This window comes from Suncus etruscus, chromosome 6, assembly GCF_024139225.1.
Source record: "Suncus etruscus isolate mSunEtr1 chromosome 6, mSunEtr1.pri.cur, whole genome shotgun sequence".
NCBI classification, from domain to species: domain Eukaryota; kingdom Metazoa; phylum Chordata; class Mammalia; order Eulipotyphla; family Soricidae; genus Suncus; species Suncus etruscus.
In genome coordinates, this window is record NC_064853.1 from 96462845 (window position 1) to 96483811 (window position 20967).

General features: G+C 40.5%; 1 protein-coding gene across 2 annotated transcripts in view; it reads right to left on the minus strand.

Moving 5' to 3' along the window:
- Positions 1-20967, minus strand: part of DGKG (diacylglycerol kinase gamma) — a 241428-nt gene that overhangs the window by 93632 nt on the left and 126829 nt on the right. For both annotated transcript variants that reach the window (XM_049775830.1, XM_049775831.1), the window contains 2 exons: positions 20641-20801; positions 11811-11875 (listed from right to left, as the gene is read on the minus strand). In XM_049775830.1, the coding sequence (XP_049631787.1) occupies positions 11811-11875; positions 20641-20801 (226 nt within the window). The remainder of the gene's footprint in view (positions 1-11810; positions 11876-20640; positions 20802-20967) is intronic.

Here is a 20967-nt window from a genome sequence, read left to right on the forward strand (position 1 = left end):
TGATTAGTTCCAGTGGCTCCCAGTGGCAGTATCACCCTCTTTGGGAAGCAATGATGTACATGAGATTCTTGAATGTCTTCAATGATAATTGATAGCCCTTATGTTAGTATGATTTGGAGCAAAGATTATACTGGAAAAAGCACTTCTTTAAGCCCTTCATTAATACCCTGTAATCACTAGTCACATGTGCTTACAGCACAGCTCTGTACAGAGAACCAAATACAACTCTTGCTCTTCATGGTCACACAAAACACAATCTGTTCATTTTCAATTGCAGAGAAACTATTGGCAGGACCGGAACTCCAAGACTTATTTACCCTCACAGAAAATGGAGTGGCATAGCATATCAAATAACTATTTCATTTGCAATGAGTAATGATTTCTTTAAAGATCTTATATTGAACAAAATCATTTGTGTTTTTAAAATGGGAAATGATTAATAAAATTCCCGAAGCAGATAAATAATTTAGTTTCTTTATACCAACTTCCTTTCATAACCTCAAAATGTTACTATCTTAAAATTAAACCAGTGTATACAGTGTGGTCTCAAGTAAATAAAAAAAATCATGCAGTGGAAATACTGAAGGAAAATATGCTATCATGTTCTGTTTATTTCTTGGGAAGGCAATATAATTTAATTTTTGATAAGACTTAATTACTTATATAAAGAAAAACATGCTCTTAAAGTAGTACATACAACTTTATTATTAAACTATTGTCACAAAATTTAAACTAAAACAAAATTTTAATGTAATTGCTTAAAATTTGTGATAAAGTTTTAAGATAATTTTGGTTTTGGGTCACAACTGGCTGTATTCATGGTTTACTCCTGGTTCTGTGCACAGGGATCACAGTTGGCAGGGCAGTGGGGGGGACTATTTGGGGTACCAGGGATTGAACCTTGGTTTGCAACATGCAAAGCAAGTATCCTACAAGCTGTACTATTTCTCTAGACCCTTAAAATTAATTAAATAAAAATATTAAAATTTAGGTTTGTTAAAATATTAAAATTAAAAAATATTAAAATTTAGGTTTGTTAAGTAAACTACCAAGGTTATGCACAAAATGGAAATTTTATTGTTTCTGAGTATATGTGATTGAGGTCTATTCTTATTTTAAATTATTTTTAAAGTTTTATTAAAATTATTTTTGGGGGGAATTGGGCTACAGCAACTTACTCTGGGCCTATTTCTGACTTTGTGCTTAGAGTTTATTTTTGGCAGTGCTTGAGTTACCATAGTTTATACTGGGGATTAAAATGGGGTCAGCTGAAAACAAGACAAGATTCTAAATCCTGTCCTATTTCTGACCATTATTCCCTATTTTAGCTTAGTTAAAACTTTATTTTTCTAATATTTGCAAATTATTTATAGTGATATTGCAATTTTTTTTGTGCAATGGTACTATGGGATATATTATTCAATTTCATAATGAAGGCCGGAGAGATAGCTCAAAAGCTGAAGTGCATGCTTGAAGTTTGATCTCTGGTAGCACATAATTGGGAGCAAACCTAGAGCACACATTCAGAAATAGCCCCTGAGTAATGACAAATTTATCCCAAATTGACTTATCCCAAATGGATAAGTAGATGCAGACATACATATACCACAACTAAATGTATTGGTGTTTTATTAAAAAAAAACACAACTTATCATGATAGAAGAGAAAGGGTTGGGGGGGGGACTCAGGGAATAAGGGAAACATGTCCTACATATGCAAGAACCTGAGTTTGATCCCCTGCATGGTCTGGAGTACTGCCTGCTATGTATTTGGTGGAAGCATTACATGGTTGAGTAGTACCTCATCTTTGAACAAGGCATTGAACTTTCCAGTCCTGTTGACTATTGAATGCCATTCATTAGCGATGGCCTCCTAGTCCTGCTCCCTCCGCAACAATTAAGAAAAGATGAAAAGAAAATAACATGTCTCCTATTGCTATACTGATGACTCAGATCTCTGACCAAATGATATTTATCTGTTCCTCTTAGACAATCACAAGATCTCAGAGTTTTAAGGATCCTGAGTCATCTAAGTGACTATTATCTGATGTGGGATCTGTCTTTGTAATAAGAAGAATATTAATAATCGTGGCTAGTACTGAAGTGCCAAAGCTTTGTGATGAGCACTTAAAATGCACTGTTTCATTGAATATTTATAATGATTCTGTGAGAGAAGGTACTTGTGGTGGGCAGAACATGTTCTGAGGATATTCACATTCGGATCCCTGGAACCATTGGATATGTTAGTTATATGGCAAAGAGACCACAGTAGCAGATGGAATTTCCATTAGCAGTCATCTGACCCTTAAATTGTGGGATGATCTTAGAATATCTAAGTGGGTCCATGAAACAACAAGAGTCTTTTTAAGAAGAAGAGTATGGCAGAGATGGTCAAAGTGAGATTTCCATGTGAGAAACGTCTTGACAAGTCTCCTGTGGACTTTCAAGATAAAATGGACCACAAGCCCAGGAATGTGGGTAGCCTCTATAAATGAAAGGACAAATAGAGCCGTAAGGCTCTGATAAGGAATGATGACCCCTTGATTTTAGCTCAGTGAAACCTGGGTCAGGTATCTGCCCAATAAAACCCTAACATAATAAAGGTATGTGATTTTTGAGTCACAAAGTTTGTAATAATTTGTTACAGCCATATAAAACAAATACATCATTATATTCTAATTTTTTTCTTTGTTTGGGGGACTACACCCAGCTGTGTTTAGGACTTACTTCTGGTTCTGTTTTTCAGGCATCACTCTTGGCAATGCTTGGGAGATCATGTGTGGTGACAGGGATATCACCAGGTCAGCTGCATGCAAAGATAATACCTTATCCGCTATGCTACCTCTCTAACTTTAACTATAGCCCCATTTTACAGGTGAGCTGACTGAGGATTTTTGTCACGATCACATTTATGTGGTCGGTGAAACTCCAGCATTTGAATCCAGCTTGTCTGAGGAGAGACCAACTCTCTGCAACACACATCCTCATGGTAATTCTGAGAGGACTGACCTGAACATAAATTGTGGAAACTTCTTTTATTATGCCCCAGGCTTCTGGCAATAATTCTTATTGGCAGGACTAATGCTCTTTATTTGGGGGTCAAATTGGTCTATCTATTCACTTTTTCCCATTGAAAAACAACCTAATATTATTCTCTATGAAAAAATTTTTTTAGATATTTGAAACCAAAACTCATTTCTCCCTATGTCTTGTCTTCTTTGGGTGACACAATCCCAAATTCAGTCCTTGGTTAGGTGACCTGTTTTCATGTCCAGCACTTTCCCAGAGCTCTCTCCCTTTGGAAAGCATGCCTACTGGGAACAGCCACTTGAGAATCCAGCCAGGTCCTACCTCACTTTGAAAGTGTGTACTTAATTTTCTTCCACGGGGTTATCAAGCTGACCTTACCCTTCCGAACTTGATTATACACTACAGTTTTAAGCTCTTTGATGGAAATATTTCTAGAAATCAATCAATAAATAAATACTGATAACATTTGGATTATCTGGCCTAAAAACTTGAAAACATAGCTTGCTTTTAAGTTCCTTTTGGTATCACAAGCTGATCTTGTTCTTTGTTCCAATGAATCAAACCGCTTTTCTCTGAGAAGAAAAGTCCTCTTATAAGCTATAGTAAGGAATTGTTCTGGTGAACCTGCAGCTTTGTAGGAGCCTGAGATAGCATAGGCCGCTTGTGGGTGCTGATTTAAGAAGCTGTGCTGTCTGTTCCAACATGATCTGGGGAGCTAGAAAGAATATGAAGGAAATACTGCATCAATTCTTACCTCATCTGATTATTAAAATGTGACTATAGACTTAAAAATTAATATTAATATGTGTTCTAAAACTGTTGTTTTATTAATTATAATCACAGTTTACTGTATTTTTCTTATGATAAGATGCACCCCCCCCCCCCCCCCGCAAGATGCGTCTCAGGGAGTGAATGCCTCCTGGAGCTAAAGTCTGAGTGCAGAGAGGAAGAGTATCTAAAAAACCATGTGCGTCTTATGGTCAGGCGTGTCTTTTAGAGCAAAAAAAATATGGTAATCCACACCACTTTTCTCTTGTTTCTGCAATCAAGAGATGACTATAAATAAATAGAAAAACAAACATCTAAAAAAACATCCCTCCAAACCCCCCAAACAAAATCCTGGCTTTGTACAGTTGAAAAACGATGGGTGTCTGGTAAAAGAAACATGAACCTAATATTTCATTCACTTTACATGGCATTCTCTTAAGGGGTGGGAATGAAACATTTTTTAATGGGGTAGTTTGTAAACATTTCAGTTTTGCTGTTGAAATTGACTTGAAGAGTCAAAGGTATATGGTTTGCGTTTAAATAAATAAACCTAGGGGGTATAAGAATAAAAATAGAAGAAGCCACATAGCTATATTTGGAGTTTTTCAAATCCAAAATATGTGGGAAAAAAGTTTAATATATTAAAAGAAACAGGTGTAGAAAGCTGGACCCTTTGGGTCCCTAAGGCATGTCTTTTGGGGTACCAAGTATTAGATTAGGAAAAGCAAAACTCATTTAGAGTTTGGTTCTTGTACCTTTCTGCTTTGGGAAAAGAAAGCTTTCAGGCTATCTAACATTATCTTCATGGCCTAGAAAAATAACTTTGAATAGTTCTACTTTCAGGTTGAAAGAAAGGAAAATCTTATGCACATGGTAATCAAGTTTATGCTTGTGACTACAGAGCACACCCCAGGTATTCAAATAAAAAGGCTTCTCCTTCCCAGAATGGAATGCCTTGAGCTCTGCTGGTTTCTAATTTTACTTCTCACAGAGCTTCTCTGTATTCATCTACAGAGAGCGAAGACTGAAATCAATGAGGGAAGTGTAGTCACATCTCGACATCTGATTGACTTGCACCAGTTACTTACCCACTACATATCCATCCCATGACTTCAGCTGGGAAGCCCCAAGTATCCACAGAGCTTATGGCACCTGTTTTGAAACTACCCCTTCCCAACTGTTCTCTGTTCCTCCTGTTACTATTCCAACAGGAGCCTGCAATCTCCCTACCTCTATATTACCTCTGAACTTGACATTGGACTTAGAAGCTGGTATTCAGACATGAACCTTTGCCTCTTGGACATGCATGGGGCCAGAAAAGTTTTTTTCCTGCATGGTTTAGGTTTTGTGGAATTCTGATCCTAACCTGACCAAATCTGACCCCATTTTCCCCAGGACTCAGAGAGAGATTTGATAGATTCATTGTTTTATGGCTGACTCTTCTCCAATTTTTTATTATCTTTCAATTCTTCAGGTTACCTATGATGCCAGTGCAGCAAATACCCTTTGATAAATAAATCCCATTTTCAAGTCCATCAATAAAACCTTATTAAGATTGCTCTATTGGTAATGCTTTTTTGTTAATGCTTTAATGGGAAATTTAAAGCAGTGCTTTTCTTTTCTTTTTCTATTTTTTATTTTTTTTTGGTTTTGGGTCACACCCGGCAGCGCTCCTGGCTCAACATTCAAAAATTGCTCCTGGCAGACTCAGGGGTCATATGGGATGCTGGGATTCAAACCACCATCCTTCTACATGCAAGGCAAACACCCTACCCCCACGCTATCTCTTTGGCCCCATGGCAGTACTTTTCTTAAGCTTGTCATTCAAGATGATTCAACAACAAATGTTTTCTGAGAATCTATTATGTCCTATGGATATACATGCTATTTCATTATTTATTTTGAGTAACCTCACAAGATTTTCAGGAGAGGAAACAAAGGATTAAAGTGATTAAGTAACTTGTTCAGGGCCACACACCAGTAAAGGGGAGAGCCAAGTTTTGATACCAATTTAGACTATACGCTGCTGCTTCTTTCTATAAATATCTATTAAATACTTAGATATTTACAAAATGTCTTCCTAACCTCTTGAGGGGAACCTCTCATTAACTACTCCCTGGGCCTGCCTCCAGGAAAGTCAACACTCTAGAGCCTGTTAATTACCCAAGGTCTGTTGGAAAAGGTGGTCAACTTGAGTAGGAAAGAGCATTGTTTCGGTCCTTTTGAAAGGCCTAACAGGAAATATCTTGCTTCAGCCTTAATTGCTAAGGGACATATTCAAGTGGATGGCACTCAACAGGTTTGGAATAACACATTCCTTAAGTGCTCTGAGTTTCTGACCAACAACCAAAAAATTCCATAGTTAGATTGCTCTTCCTGGACACTCACTGACAGTGACATTAGAAATTAGGTAGCTTGCAAGTATATCTTCCATACAGGCAAACACACTTATGAAGACTTAATTTAGAGACTTGGGGGAACATCAGCTTTCTGGAAGATTTTAATAGCACTCCCAGTTAAGTCACTAACTGACTGCTGCCTTTTTGAGGATCTGAAATCTCTCTGCTTCCTTCCAATATTTGAATTGTTTCTTCAAACTCATGAGCCCACGCAAGTGTGTTCTCTTTTTAATCAACTCCTTGTCAGCTCATGTGTTTGAGAGCTGGATAGTCCTACATTTTTCTCCTTTCAGAAGGGTCTGCACGTGATTTCGTGTTCTCCTTTTAACAATTTGAGATCCTGTATCATTTGTGAACAAGGGGAATTTTAACTTCTTACTGGCCATATAAATATTGCAGTCAGACCCTCTCCTTGCTTTGGATGTAGAGATAGGAAAAAAGTCATATCATACAAGGTAAGAGTGGGTGGTAATCCTTGGCTCCCCATTTTGAACTCAGAAGGCATTTTTCCAGAGACAGCTCAAAGGGGGGAGATGGAGCCAATAATAGTTTAGCCTTCTGTAGCCCTGATGTCTTTATTTCTAAAATGGTGAAAGTAGCATTTATCCTTGTGTGTTATTGTGACAATTGAGTGAGATTATATATAAAGTTCCCACCAGCATGTTTGGTACACAGTATGTTTTTGCTAAATGAAACCTGTGGGAGATAGTAAGTACAGTAATGAGTTTGAAGTCCAGAATTAATTAGCCCCTCAGCTTAAAAAATGTATGGCTTCACTAGAAATAGTCAGTGTTGGTGTCATTGTAGTGAAAAGGGAACTCTCATCCTCTGTTGGTGGGAATGTCACCTGGTTTATCTTCTTTATGGAAAGCAAAATAGAGATGAAAAAATAGGAATAGAACTCTCATATGACCCAGAAACACCAATTATTGACATCTATCACCAAAATACAAGGACATTAATTTGAAAAATAATATGTACATATATAGTTATTATTTCACCTAGTAAAATAGTCATGATATGAAAACAACCCAAAAGCCTAACTAAGAATGAATGGGTCGAGAAGTTGTAGACTAGTGAACTACACCACAGCTTTAAGAAAGAACAAAATAATGCAATTCGAAGCAACATGGATGGAATTCAGTGTATGATACTGAATGAAGCCAGTCAAAAGGAAAGAAAGGCTGATCTGTCATTATAGAACTTAAAGATATTCAACAAGGTCGTAAGAAAGATACATAGGCAAAATATAACAGGAGAATTGACTTGTACAATTGAATTGGGGACACTGGGATCTTTGGGAGGTACAAGTGATAGGTATAGTGTTGGAATTACGTGTGCAAGAAACCATGATTACCAGTATTATAAGCCACAGAATCTCAATAAATAATAAAAGATGTATTTCTTCAGTTAGATGACTTAGCTTCTTTCAAAGTCACTCCCTTTATCTGTAAAATGGGAATGCTAAGGTTGGTCTTGCGTGGTTAGATGTATTTAATGTATTTAAAGAACCCAGTGTATTATATTAATCTGAATATGAGGTCAAAGAATTACAGTTGCTGGGTTTGAGATATGTGTTGCCTTACATATATCAGACGTAAGTTTAAACTGTGGCACCAATATGAGCCTCTGAGTTTCATTGGAAGCGATTCCAAAGCCAGGAGTAGGCACAGTCAAGTGTGGCACAAAAACAAAACAAACAAAAAAAAGCAAACAAATAAAAAGAATAGTGCATCTTATTTGATTCTCTTTTTATATTACAAATAATTTATAAATAATGTTGGAAGATAACTGTTAGCATGTTTCTTATTAATATCAACCTCCAATATACCATCTGAGCTACTACATTTAATCTTTTTTAAATTTATTGATTGATTTATTGATTGGTTTTTGGGCCACACCCAGCGGTGGTCAGGGATCTCTACTGGCTTAGTACTCAGAAATTGCCCCTAGCGATTTTCCCCTGGCCTGGGGGACAATATGGGATATTCAGATTTGAACCTCCGTCCCAGGTTGGCTGCTTGTAAGGCAAACGCCCTACTGCTGTGCTATCTCTCCAGCCCTAAATTTAATCTACTTGTATGTAAAAATCATTTTATAAAAAATTTTTCCTAGACTATAAGATTCCTTAAAGTAGGGACATTGTATTATCTGCCCTTGAATCCTGGAATACTTGGATCTTCCACATGAGACTCTGAATAATATTAATTTCTGACAATGAGATGATAATTTTTCCCCACCCGAGATAATTTTTATAATATTCCTAAATTAGCAATTAGTAATTAGTGTGCCAGTAATTAAGAAATAAAATAGCAAGGAGTTTCATTTGTGCCCTGAAAGACCTTTTTCTTTCCTGCCCATCACAGGTGGTTCACCTTCCTGTGTCTTTTGGTTTGGTTTTGCTCCATTTACAAAGCTACTCCTCCAGGTAACATAACTTAGCTTTGCGCAAACAAAGCCTTCCCAGAAATGTAACCTGTGTAGAGAGGCCATTGGGGAAAAATTTCCTGAAATACCAACACTTGATTCATCATTTTGAAGTCTCTTAGGATTCAAAAATTTTAGAAATGTGGCTTTTAACAATTCAAGAACTACATTCTTATTAAAATAGGCCAGGACATGGAATAAGCAATGAAAAAGATTCATGTTTCCTGATTAATTCTAGCCCAAACTAGTCAAATGCTTTGTTCAAAACAAAACAGCTACAATTCCCTAGATTTAAATTTAGGGTAACCTCCAGGGCCCCATTCAGCATTAATGGCCAGGGCTTTCAGCCAAGTAATGACTACCAGTTGGAAAACCTAAGTTCAGTAGAGTAAAATGAAGCCTTGTTTGATAATATCATTTACATTTCCAAATCTTGGGTATCAAGCTTTCTTCCTTTCTCTTGTGGCCCTTCCTAAGTTTAGCCTTGGTGTAATGGGGTAACCATGGCTACAACCACCTGCCTACTTAAAAACGTCTCCAAAGCTAAATAAGGAAAGCCTGGAGAAAATGGTTGCTTGCCTGCCTCTCTGTGGACAAATTAGGCACTCCTGGGTGTTCTCAACAGGAGGAAACAAACAGTGGTAGGAGCAGCCTGGACTCAAAGTTCTTAATGGGAAGTGTTCTAGGATTTTGGGGACAAGCCCTCCCTCCATGCCACTGTCAGCAGGCACATGAATTTGCTCCAAGGCAACCATACTACCCCAATTTTAGTCTGGTTCAGGGACAAAGTGTATGTCTAATTGCAATTTCACAGTGAAGTTTAAACCTAGCATTGAAAAACACAATTGCAACCTTTTTGGTCTGCCAGAGGTGTCTTTCCAATTATACTTAATCATGTGGAAGAATGATAATTTTCTATTTATGTCATAAATTGACCTGTCACTAGATTTCTGGAATAGGGACAACTTTCTCCCTCCTGATGTTTCCTTGGTGTTTATAACTGCAAAGGTATCACTTCTTTCTGTGCCAAGGGATTATTCAGTGGATCCCACTCTCCTATTCCTTTTGATCATTTTGTCTATTTGATTCTTCTCTCAAGCTTTCTCTTCCCTTTAGCACGTATTTCTGTCTTGGTATAGAAGGATTCTTTGCTAGAATCTTTCACACCAAGTTCTATGCACTTGCCCTGTGATCCCACAACTCACCTAGATTCATTCCTAGCAGTTAATGCTAGTCCTTTTTTCTCTCTGCCTTCCAGCAGTCTGCAACAGGTCTGTGTCTCCAGCATATGCTTTGCCCAATTCCTACAGCTCTGTGCCTGCCATGCAGTACATCTTCAAACGATTGTGCAGATCAAAGAATGAATGAATACAGTAACAAAATCCCTTAGAATTTCACAAGCACACGACATCTCAGCCAGATTGTGCACATGAATGATCATGTGTAAGAATATCATGGAAGAAAGGTCCTTAAAGTCTGAAATGGATGGAAGAGAGTTTTTGTTTTTTTAAAAAAGTTTTCCAAATACGTAAGAGCAAAGTACATTGTAAGAGGGAATTTGGCAAATTGAGAAGTCTTGAGGCTGCATAGGACCTATGTTAATAGCTTGTCTGGAACAACATGCTATGCGTGGCCAGCAGGTTGGAAGAAGCCTAAATAGAAGGAAGACCCTTCTATGGATATTCAGCTACTCTTCAAACCAACAAATCACATTTTTAAAAAAACTGAGTGAAAATAAAAAATAATCAGACTTAAGCACCAAACCCAAAGTCAACGACACCAGAATCGATGCCCAATCTATACAAGCTATACACAAAGGAGACCTCTACACTAAAAGGGCAAAGGGGAAAGAGGTGTGGGGTGCATGCTGGGTACAGGGGAGAAGGGAGAACAACACTGGTGGTGGGAATGGCCCTAATTCTTTGCCACTATGTGCCTTAAATATTACTGTGAAAGACTTGTAATTCACTTTAATCACAATAAAAATTATTAAAAAACAAACAAAACTCTTCTTAACTAAGTAACCTGCCGGCCGTGAGACCAGAGGAAAGGAATAGGGATGAAAATGATGAAGATCTGAGTGTGTGGCTTGAAATGTCTGTTCCAACCTTTAGATCTGGCCTTTGAAGAGAAACTCACTGGTTTAAATAAAGTCAAGCCCTTTCCATCCAGAGTTCCTCCTGCCAGAGGCCACTTTGAAAAGATTCAATTTGACCAAGAGGAGGGATGACAATGTACCAGGAAGTAGTGTGTGTGTGTGTGTGTGTGTGTGAGAGAGAGAGAGAGAGAGAGAGAGAGAGAGAGAGAGAGAGAGAGAGAGAGAGAGAGAGAGAGAGAGAGAGAGAGGGGGAGAGAGAGAGAGAGAGGGAGAGTGAGAGAGAGAGAGGGGGAGAGAGAGAGATAGAGAGAGAGAGAGGGAGAGGGAGGGAGGGAGGGAGGGAGGGAGAGAGAGAGAGGGAGAGAGAGAGATAGAGAGATAGAGAGAGAGAGAGAGAGAGGGAGGGAGGGAGGCAGGGAGGGAGGGAGGGAGCGAGAGAGAGAGAGAGAGAGAGAGAGAGAGAGAGAGAGAGAGAGAGAGAGAGAGAGAGAGAGAGAGAGAGAGAGAGAGAGAGAGAGAGATCTAGGGGACATCTTTCTCCTTTCATTTCTGGATCTAAGATGCCGACTTCTGCATAGGATGACCTGGAGCTGAGTGTGCCGGCTTCTGCCCGTGTCTCCCTTTACTGCCCTCTGCTGCCAGGGGAGACGAAAAACGCCCTGCCGGTTCTCCCAGTCTCGACCCCCTTTTCCCCACGAGCCCCTGAGAAGCAGACATTTCTGGCCACGTTGCTTGTTTCTCCCCAGAGGAATCCCAAAGAGGGGCTGGGGTGGGGGGAAAATCAGTGGCCTGTTTCAAGAAAGATTCATCACCCTGAAGGTATTTCTAGTTCTGGCACACTCCAACCCACCCCACACCAAGGAAGGGCTTATGTGTGCTCTCTCACCATCCCAGGCCCCCCCCCCCCCCACTCCTAGATGTGAAGGAGGGTGGAGGGGTTTACTTCTGACAGTTTTCTTCTTAAAAATGAAAACCCTCCTTCCGGAAACGTGGCAGGAAAGCCAGGTCCAGAAGTCGTGGGTGGAAGCAGGTGGCATGGGTAGTAGGGCTGGGCGCCTCTGCAGGATCCAGGAGCCCCGAGGCTCTTACCTGCTGTTGAATTTTTCAGGGTGTTTCTCTCGCATCACGTGGAACCGGTGAGCAATGGAAGCATCCTGGAAGGGAAATAGACCATAGCAGATGCCACATTAGAGATCCTGTCTGTATGAGGTGCAGGGAATGATAGCATCCCCATTCTCATGGGCTCCCCAAACTTGGAGGTACCCACAGAAGGGTACAGCCCTTCAAGGGCTGCAGGAAGTGTTATGAACACTCATAGAGCTTTTCTCAAGGGGATAAATTGTCCCCATCTCTCCCCCCACTAAAGATCAGAATGGAGGGGAGCACCACCCTAACTTTCCAAGAGGAATGTAAGATATATCTGTGAATAGTTGGAGCTGAAACTGACAGCGGGGATGTGTTTTGATGTGCTGTGTTTTTGGAAGTGCCATATTTAATCGCTATCTTAAATCTTTGGGCAATTTTTTTGTCCCCCCACTCCCACAACTCCTTTTTCATTTTTTTTAAACAGGCTTTAAAATTTTTGAGGAATATTTTAAGACACAAGAAGTTCAAAAATAGAATAGTGTCCCTTTCACCCTGCTTCCCCCAGGATAACATCTTACATAACTGTAATACAATGTCAAAACAGATGCCTAAGGAAGGTCTTGGCTGTTATATATTAACTCTGAACCATCCACACCCCTTAAGCCCCCAGTAAGTAAGTGGTGGTCACATGCTGAGTAGACAATAAAAACATATACATTTGAACTTGTGAATTTGCTTTTTAATTTCTGTAGAAACACTCTCCCCAACATCCAAATCTCATCACCACATTCTACAGACTTTTTTCTGTCCCCCTCTTCCCATCCCTGTGCCACCAGGCCTCCAAAACTCATAAGGACTTCTGGGCTCTTCATTCTGACCACAACATCTTCTCCTTAGTCCCTTTTGTAGCCTTTACTCATTGTCATAGGCCATCTCCTCTACCTGCAATGGATCATCTCTTCTCCCTCCAATGTACTGTCTTTACTTCCTACAATGGCCATCTCTACTCCTTGCAATGGCCGTCTTTCTCTCCACCCTTTACAATGGGCTGACTCCATAGTCATGATGGTTAAAATGCTCATAGACATGGAAGTCTTCACAATGTCATCTCCAGAGCCCCCCAGGAGCTTTACACCTAACACTATAGTCATTGTTCCTCCAATGCTGTCTTTCACCCTTCTGATGCAAGGTCAGTATTGTAAGGTCTTGGCCCTGGACCAGGTGGTGCATAGACTGACTGGCAGCACTTTGGGTTGAGGGAGTGAGACAGAAACAAAGGGAACTGATTCAGATTTGTGCAAGAACACCTCATTAGTCCCTCCACCCAGTTTCATTGACTGGAATAGATGGTTAAAAGGGGCCTATGTTTTATGTTGTGAATTGTCAGCCAATGCATATTAATTTATCTAATCCACATGAAAACTATTTAAAAATTTCTGAATTTAGAAAAAAAAACCCAGGAGATATAGTTCAGTGCAAAGCTTATTTTGATGTGCTAAGTATCAGGAATAAGTGACAAGCTAGTGGTAGGTACAGAAAGCCTAAAAGCAAAGTAGCGGACTAAGAGCAGCTTTTTGGGGAGTATTTGCATTTGTTAGATGAGTAACCCCAGATACCAGCTCACTAATGAAAAGGCAAGGGAGGACAAGTCGAAATTTTATTTTATGGTTGGCAAGCACACCTGGCTGAAATAACCAGTCTTGGGGGTTTAAAATGTAAACTCATGTTATAGATTTTTATTTTTAAAGACACATGAAGAGATAAAGAACTTGGTGGAAAAGGGTCTATGCAAAGAGGGAATGCTGTTCCAGGGTCTTATCACAGAGCTGCTACAGAGCCCCCATTTAGCTCCTGACAGGGCCCACCTCACTCTCAGTGAGTTTCAGTGAACATTCTGAATAAGATTCCTGTGACATCTGTCAAAAGCTTCTCTAGAACTCAAGAAAACATTCCATCTACTTGTGTTCCTTTGAAGCACCCATTTTCTTCTGTCAGAAACAAAGAAAAGAAAAATGCATTTCACTGCCTTCCACCCCCACGCTGTGGGCCCTGGTTTCTGAGTCTCTGGGATAGGTGCACAGTCCCAGTCTCTGGGCCATTCACTTGAATTCTTATTATTTTCATGATGAAGTTTTGGTGAAGTTTCTTTTCACTGAAAGCTGTCTTGAAGATATTGTAGTCAATAACATAGCTCCTCGTTTGAGAGTGCCATTCTTTGGTAAACAACACAAAGGAGCAAGGGAGAGGCCAGAGTACTTCCTGGTTTAGCTAACGAAGAGCCAGTGTGGTGGGCAAAGAGGGGAGCATGTTTCTCTTCTTGGGCACTCATTAGATACAAGCTTCATCTTTTCTCACTGTTTAGCTTCAGTGGGCCTATTTATATTCAATAGAGATTTTCATTTGAATGTTGGAAAATAGTGATCCACAGGAATGACTAGAGCAAAAATGGGATTTTTGTTCTGAAGGGAGTGGCTGAAGATGACCATCCCAAACCCCTCAAAATAATAATATTGCCAAAAGCCTGATTTTCAAGAGCATTGCAGTGTAAAAAGGTGAGCAGACTGGGCATGTACATTTTCTTTCCTAGCTAAAACTCCAAGTGTATGGAGGATAAAAGGTGTTTGTGCTTCCTGGACTCTGATAATGGATTGTCTAGCTTAGAGCTGACCAACAACAATAAATGACTAATTTTCTAAGAGCCACATTCAAAAAGTGAACAGAGCTGAAGTTGATTTTAATATGTTTGAGTGACAAATATGCAACATGCAGTTAGTACAAAATACTTTTCAGAAACTTACACAAACTTTGTAAAATTTTCACATATTTATGCTTATCATGTCTCTCAAGTGAGACAGACTAGACCCAATTCAAGAACACAATAGGCCCATGTGGACATACTGGATTATGCAGGTCTAAGGCATATTGACAATTTATAGATAAAGGGCAAAAGGTAGATTATGTGAATTTTAGGTTAGTCTGAAAAAATATGTCTGATTGGGTAATAAAAAAAGAGAGCAGATTCCTCCTCATTCAACATGCATTTCAGGAAGTCCTGTTGTCTTAATACCTTTTTGTCTTACCACATAATAAACAGTAACTTGAGACAGAGAGAATCAAAAGCTCACAGGGAAAACTTGTTAATAAATCTTATTCTGTGGAAACCTGGCTGGTAAAGTTTGATAAATACAGTCTGCAAGGTGGAAGATGGTGTGTGAGTTTGTGTGACAACTGTGGTCTCTCCTTGGCCACTGGGTTCCCCTAAGAGCAGAAATAGATTTCATTGACTCAAAGGATTAGCTGTTCACTCATCCTGTTAAAGCTCAGTGAAAGCAGAGCCTCTGTGGCTTTTGGATTTACACATACCCCGGGAATTATTTTGCAGTCTCCAACTTCCTGTCACTGATACCCGGCCATCATGACATTTCTGCAAATCCAAAAATAAAGAGCAGAGAAGAGGCCAAAGGAATCAGAGAAAGTAGCATCCTGAATGACTATATCTAAATTTCCTGCCAGCTATGTTATCAGTTAGGGGGACTAAGAAAATCAACAAGCCCAATTCTTCATTGGTGGTTATCTAGCATACATATACATACATATATGCATATATGTATATATTTGGGTGATGGGAACGTGGTGACAATGACAACCAACTCACTTCCTGGCTGGATCAGGAGAGTTGGCCCTGCTTCTTATCCCTCCACCTATGGTCTGCTGGCATCCAGGCTAAAGTGTCAGGACAAATTCTTACCACCTCAAGGAAACATAACATAGCTAGCAGTGTTTGTCATTACCTTTATAAGTGCAAGGCAGTAGACATTTGATAGCCGTAAGATATTCCAAGTCCTTCAAAGGAGGCAAAGACCTTGCCAAAGTCTTTGCAGTGCTCTCTTTGCCAAGGGAGAAGGACTCTAATCATCATAAGGAAGTTACACTGTGGGTTGGTTTACATACCTACTTCTCCTCTTGCAAAGTTTGGGAAGTCAAATAGGGAGCAAGAGCTTCTGCAAATGTCAGCCTGTGATTCTATGAAGGTTGCGTGTTGGTTACTTGTTTTCTCAAGAATTTCCCTTTCCAACTTTTAAAGAGCGAGCACACAAACCCTGCAAACATTTTATTGAGAAAAGGAGGATGGTACACCACTGTGATAAAAACAATCCTGGCAGCTCAGTGCTTTGCAGCCAAAGTATTATGCATGCACAAGTGAGAACTAGATGAAAAAAAAAATTGCAAGGGAGATATTGTGAAGTTCATCCTCATTGTAAAGATGAACAAACTGGATTATTTTAATTTAACTGGATTATTAGATAGCGCAAAGGGAAGAAATACCTTGACCATAGAGCATGATGAAGAATCAGTTTGGATACGTTTCCTAGGGGGACCTGAGAAGCAATTTTTTCCTTTTAACCTAATTCCACTTTGTCTTTTTTCTCCTTCCCATACTCCTTTCTATCCTATTTATTTGTGAGAGGGAAATAGACTCACATTTAGTCATAGCTTTTGGGATTAGGTTTGGTGATCCAGTTAAGGGGAGGTTTCCCATGGGGCCGGGAAGGTGGCGCTAGAGGTAAAGTTGTCTGCCTTGCAAGCGCTAGCGTAGGATGGACCGCAGTTCGATCCCCCAGCGTCCCATATGGTCCCCCCAAGCCAGGGGCCATTTCTGAGCGCATAGCCAGGAGTAACCCCTGAGTGTCAAACGGGTGAGGCCCAAAAACCAAAAAAAAAAAAAAAGGGGGGGGGGAGGTTTCCCCAAAGTTCTGGAATTCCCTTTCTTTGAGGCTTTTTTCCAATTTCTTCTGCTGTATGGAGTTATTCATCTCATCTTCCAGTGTACTAATTCTATCTTCTGCTGCTGTTAACCCGTGGGAAAGCTCAACCATGTTTTTCTTTAATTCATCTACTGAGTTTTTCAGACCTGTTATTTGACCTGAAATTTCAGTTTGAAGTTTTCTCATTTCTATCTTCATATTCTCTTGATTCTTATTAGTGTTCTCTTCTATACTTTGTTTGAGTTCTTCGAACATCTTCCATATTGCAACTCTAAACTCCTTATCTGAGAGACTGACTAGTTGGTTGGTCATGTTCAAGCCATCAGAGTTGCCATCTTCATTCTCTATGTCTGGCGCTGGCCTGCGTTGTTTCCCCATTGTCACACTTGTATTATGGGTTTTTCTATGTGTTGTGGTTGTATTCATTGGCTAAATGATGTGCACTGTCAGAAGGGGAGCGGAGCGGCTGTGCTCCCTCTGGCTCCTCCCTTTCTGGGTGTGTCGAGTCACCTCCACGGAGTGCTCACGGGAAGCAGGCCGTCCGCTGATGAGCCACACACAGGATGAAATCAGGCCGAAAATGCCGCACAGCACAGAAGAGAGGCAGATAGGGGTGCTGGCATCTGAGATCCAGCAGAGTTCAATCTGGAATTCCCTTCCTTTCTAACTTTCCTTTTTCAGTTCTGATTGTTGGCCAGTCAACCAAGAATGACTTTCCTTGACCATTAGCTGCTCTGAAAAGCTGTTTTTCACTCACTCAAGACTAGGTCGAGACCATCTGCATCAGAATGATCTGGGTTTCTTATGAAATGTAAATTCCCAGATCTAGCCTAGACAGATGAAATCAAAATCATAATCAAGACCTGTCAGGGGGATAATTGATTTTCTGACAAAGGGCACTGGCATCATATATTAGGATTTGAGTGGCCCCCTCTAAATCCTGCAGAGACATGAAGGCTGAGGGTCTAAGTAAAGGCTGAATAATGACTCAGGGATCCACAGTTCAGGGGGCTCTTGGAGTTCAATCACCACTCACCCACTTGGCAATTGTCTTAGAAAGTTACAGTTCCTTCTTAACAAAACTCAGGAGGAGGACTGTGCCTACTCTTAGGAAAATTGTGTTTAGTGTGTAGAAAGTGTTTGATATACGGAGCAAGTCATACTCTGTTTCTATAGGAAAAAGACAGGAAGTGTTGTCAAACCATTGACTAGAAAAATCCTGCTCTAGGTAAGTCTCCTACAGCAAACTTCTCAGCTATGGCATATTTATAGGAATTTAAGACCGTGTTTCTGGTGGGAAAAGGGGAGTCTAAGCTGATGGTATAAGAAGGACTTTGGAGCCAGGAAGAGAAGGGAGAGATCTACCTTAAGTTAGAGAATGGGGTTGAGGGTGGGGATGAAAGACACCCAAGGAAGATGTTTTCCTCAACTGATGTTGTGGTGTGCAGAAATTAACTAGACGATTCCCCGTGCAGTCTTCATTCTTGCTGAACTCAGTTAAGAGTCCAGCCATGGGGTCAGAGAAATAGCATGGACGATAGAAGGACAATGGTTCCAATCCCGGCATTCCATATGGTCCCCTGAGCCTGCCTGGAGCGATTTCTGAGCCTGGAACCAGGAGCGCTGCTGGGTGTGACCCAAAAAATAAAAAACAAACAACTCCCCCCAAACAAAACAAAAACGAAAACAAAACAAAACAAGAGTCCAGCCATGCCCCTCCTTTCTGCTTTCGTGATAGAACTAGAATCATAGATTAGCTTTCAAAAATTTTTCCTTAATCCCTTAATCTCACCATTTCCTCTTGATAAAATGCAGCCAATACTGCTCTTCAATGCAGTAATTAGAAACATGCTGGTAAAATGATAAATAACTATAAGGTATTACTATATATATGTATATATATGGTTTTGGGGCCACACCCAGTGGTCCTCAGGGGTTACTCTTGGCTCTGTGTTCAAAATTTGTTCCTGGCAGGCACAGGGGACCATATGGGATGGCAGGATTTGAACCATCATTGGTCCTGGGTCGTCTGCTTGCAAGGCAAACAGGATATCCTACCACTGTACTATCTCTCCGGCCCCAGGTATTACTATTTTTAATCCTTTTCTCATTTATAGGCCTTCTTTTAGTCTTATTAAAACATAAATCTTTTCCTTAAATCTATTCTTCCACTTTCCCTTAAATCCTTAAAAAAATTAAGACAAGCACAGCAAAGATGGTAGATGAGCACAGACTAGAAGATTAGTCTGGAACAACTCAGGTTTTTATGAGATTGGATAGCAAAATCCTAAACAGAATGTTACCCTGAGGGCACAGCAGTGAAGCATTTGCCTTGCACGCGGCCCACCTGGAATAGGTCCCTGAGCCTGCCAGGAGTAACCCCTGGGCACCGCTGGGTGTTGTCCCCCAAAAACCAAACCAACAAACAAAAAAAGAATATTGGACTGAGTGATAGAATTTCAAAGAAAAAAACAGAGAGGACAGACCCTGGCTTTAAAGTAAGGTGCAGCTCTTGTGAGCCCTCACTGGCCATGCTTGGCCCTTCTTTGGGGGAGAGTGGGGACAGTGATGCCTGCAGGATCACTGGAAGCACCAGCCTATGTCCAGCACAGTGGTAGATTCTGAAGGACACTGAGGGACTCAATTCATGCCAGAATTCTTAAGACACCTCCCTCCTGAGCTCCATCCAGCTCTGCTTGTGCAAATGACCTATCCCTTTTCCCCTCCCTTCTGTTCTCAATAGTGTCCATTTGATCTTCCTACTAAAAGCTGAGCTCAGTTAAACAAAGTAACCGAGTTGCCGCAGATATGCTGGGGACTGTGGAAGCAAGGAATGTGGTGCAGCCCTTGGGCAGAGCACATATGTGTGTGTGAATATACCATGCCACAATGTCTGAATGTTTATATGTGTGCACAAGTGCAGGAAGGAAGCTAGGTGCCCCAAACCAAACCTTCAATCTAATGCAGGCAGTACATGATGGAGTGAGCAAAGAGTACTGTGAGAGCACCAAGGGAAAAACAGAACTCAATAATGAGTCACCTGAGACCAATTGGCCCAAATTGGGTCTATGAGCATTTGGGGTATAGAAAAAGGGGTTGAGAATAAGGGAGAGAATAAGAGAGAATGAATTCTGTGAGTTAAGTCATCCCTAGACAATGAAGTGCTATATATATATATATATTCCCTATTGGAGGATTTGAATCCTCAACTCTTCAAGTTCACACGAGTCTTCTCTTCCTGACCGTCTCACATGGTTACTTTATCATTTTATTATTTTGTTTTGGAGCCCCAAAATGTGACTTAAATTAAGGCCTGAGGATGCAGTAATGTTTGGGTCCTGTGCTTCTGGGGGTTACTGGTGGTGCTCAGGGGCCTCTGGAAGCAAGGTTTACATCTAATTTTTGTACTCGCACTCTGGCTTCTGTGGTTATTATTATTATTATTTTCTGGTTTGGAGGCTAAACTAGGGATGTTTAGGGGGTCACTCCATGTAATACTCAGGGGGCCATATAAAGTACAAGGGCTTGAATGGGGGTCAGCAGCATCTAGGGACAGTACCTCCATTCCTATACTATCTCTATGGCTCACATTGGTTTATTTTTGATGTTGCCTATTTTTGTTCTGGCAGGCCACACCCGGGGATAATTAGGACTTACTCATGGCTCTGTGCTCAGAGGTCACTCCTGGCAGTACTCAGGGACCAAATGTGGTGCTGTGGATCAAACCAGAACTGGCAGCATTTAAGGCAAGCAACTTGGCCCTGTACAATAGCTCTGGCCTCTGCATTTTTCCTTTTTCCTTTTTTTAAAACTATCTAAAATTATCCAAAAGATAACATCTTTTTTTCTCCTGCCTTTTCTTTGGTAATTATAATTTTTTGGGAAAGGAATTTATTCAATAATCAAGGACAGGAATCTATACAATTTGGAATTCGTTCTTAGGTTGGATGTGCAGGTATCTGGGCTCTAGTCAAGGCTCTGGGCAGTGAGGACAAGAAAAGACAATGGAAGCCTAGACCCTTCTCTACCCACTGAGATTTCTTGTGTAAGCAGAAAGGCCTACTCACCACACCAATGGAGAAATAGTTGTTCATGATGCTGTATGGAACTTGGTCCCCATTCTCCATCTCCTCTCTGGGTGTTACTTCTACGTGCCAGCGGTCCAGCATCACCAAGGGGCTCTGCTCAATGTCCTTTAGGATCTTCGTCAGGCTGCCTCCTTCATAGCCTGTGGAATTACAATGTTGCATTTGCTTTAGATGTAAACAGCCAGGATGGTGCCCAGTTTCTTAGCAGTTGCTAAGAAAATGTCTGTCCAACTGATGACATGTATGACCAAGAGAACTACTCTGTGTCTGAGAACCAGACTTTCTGGACCATAAAGAAAGTGAGAA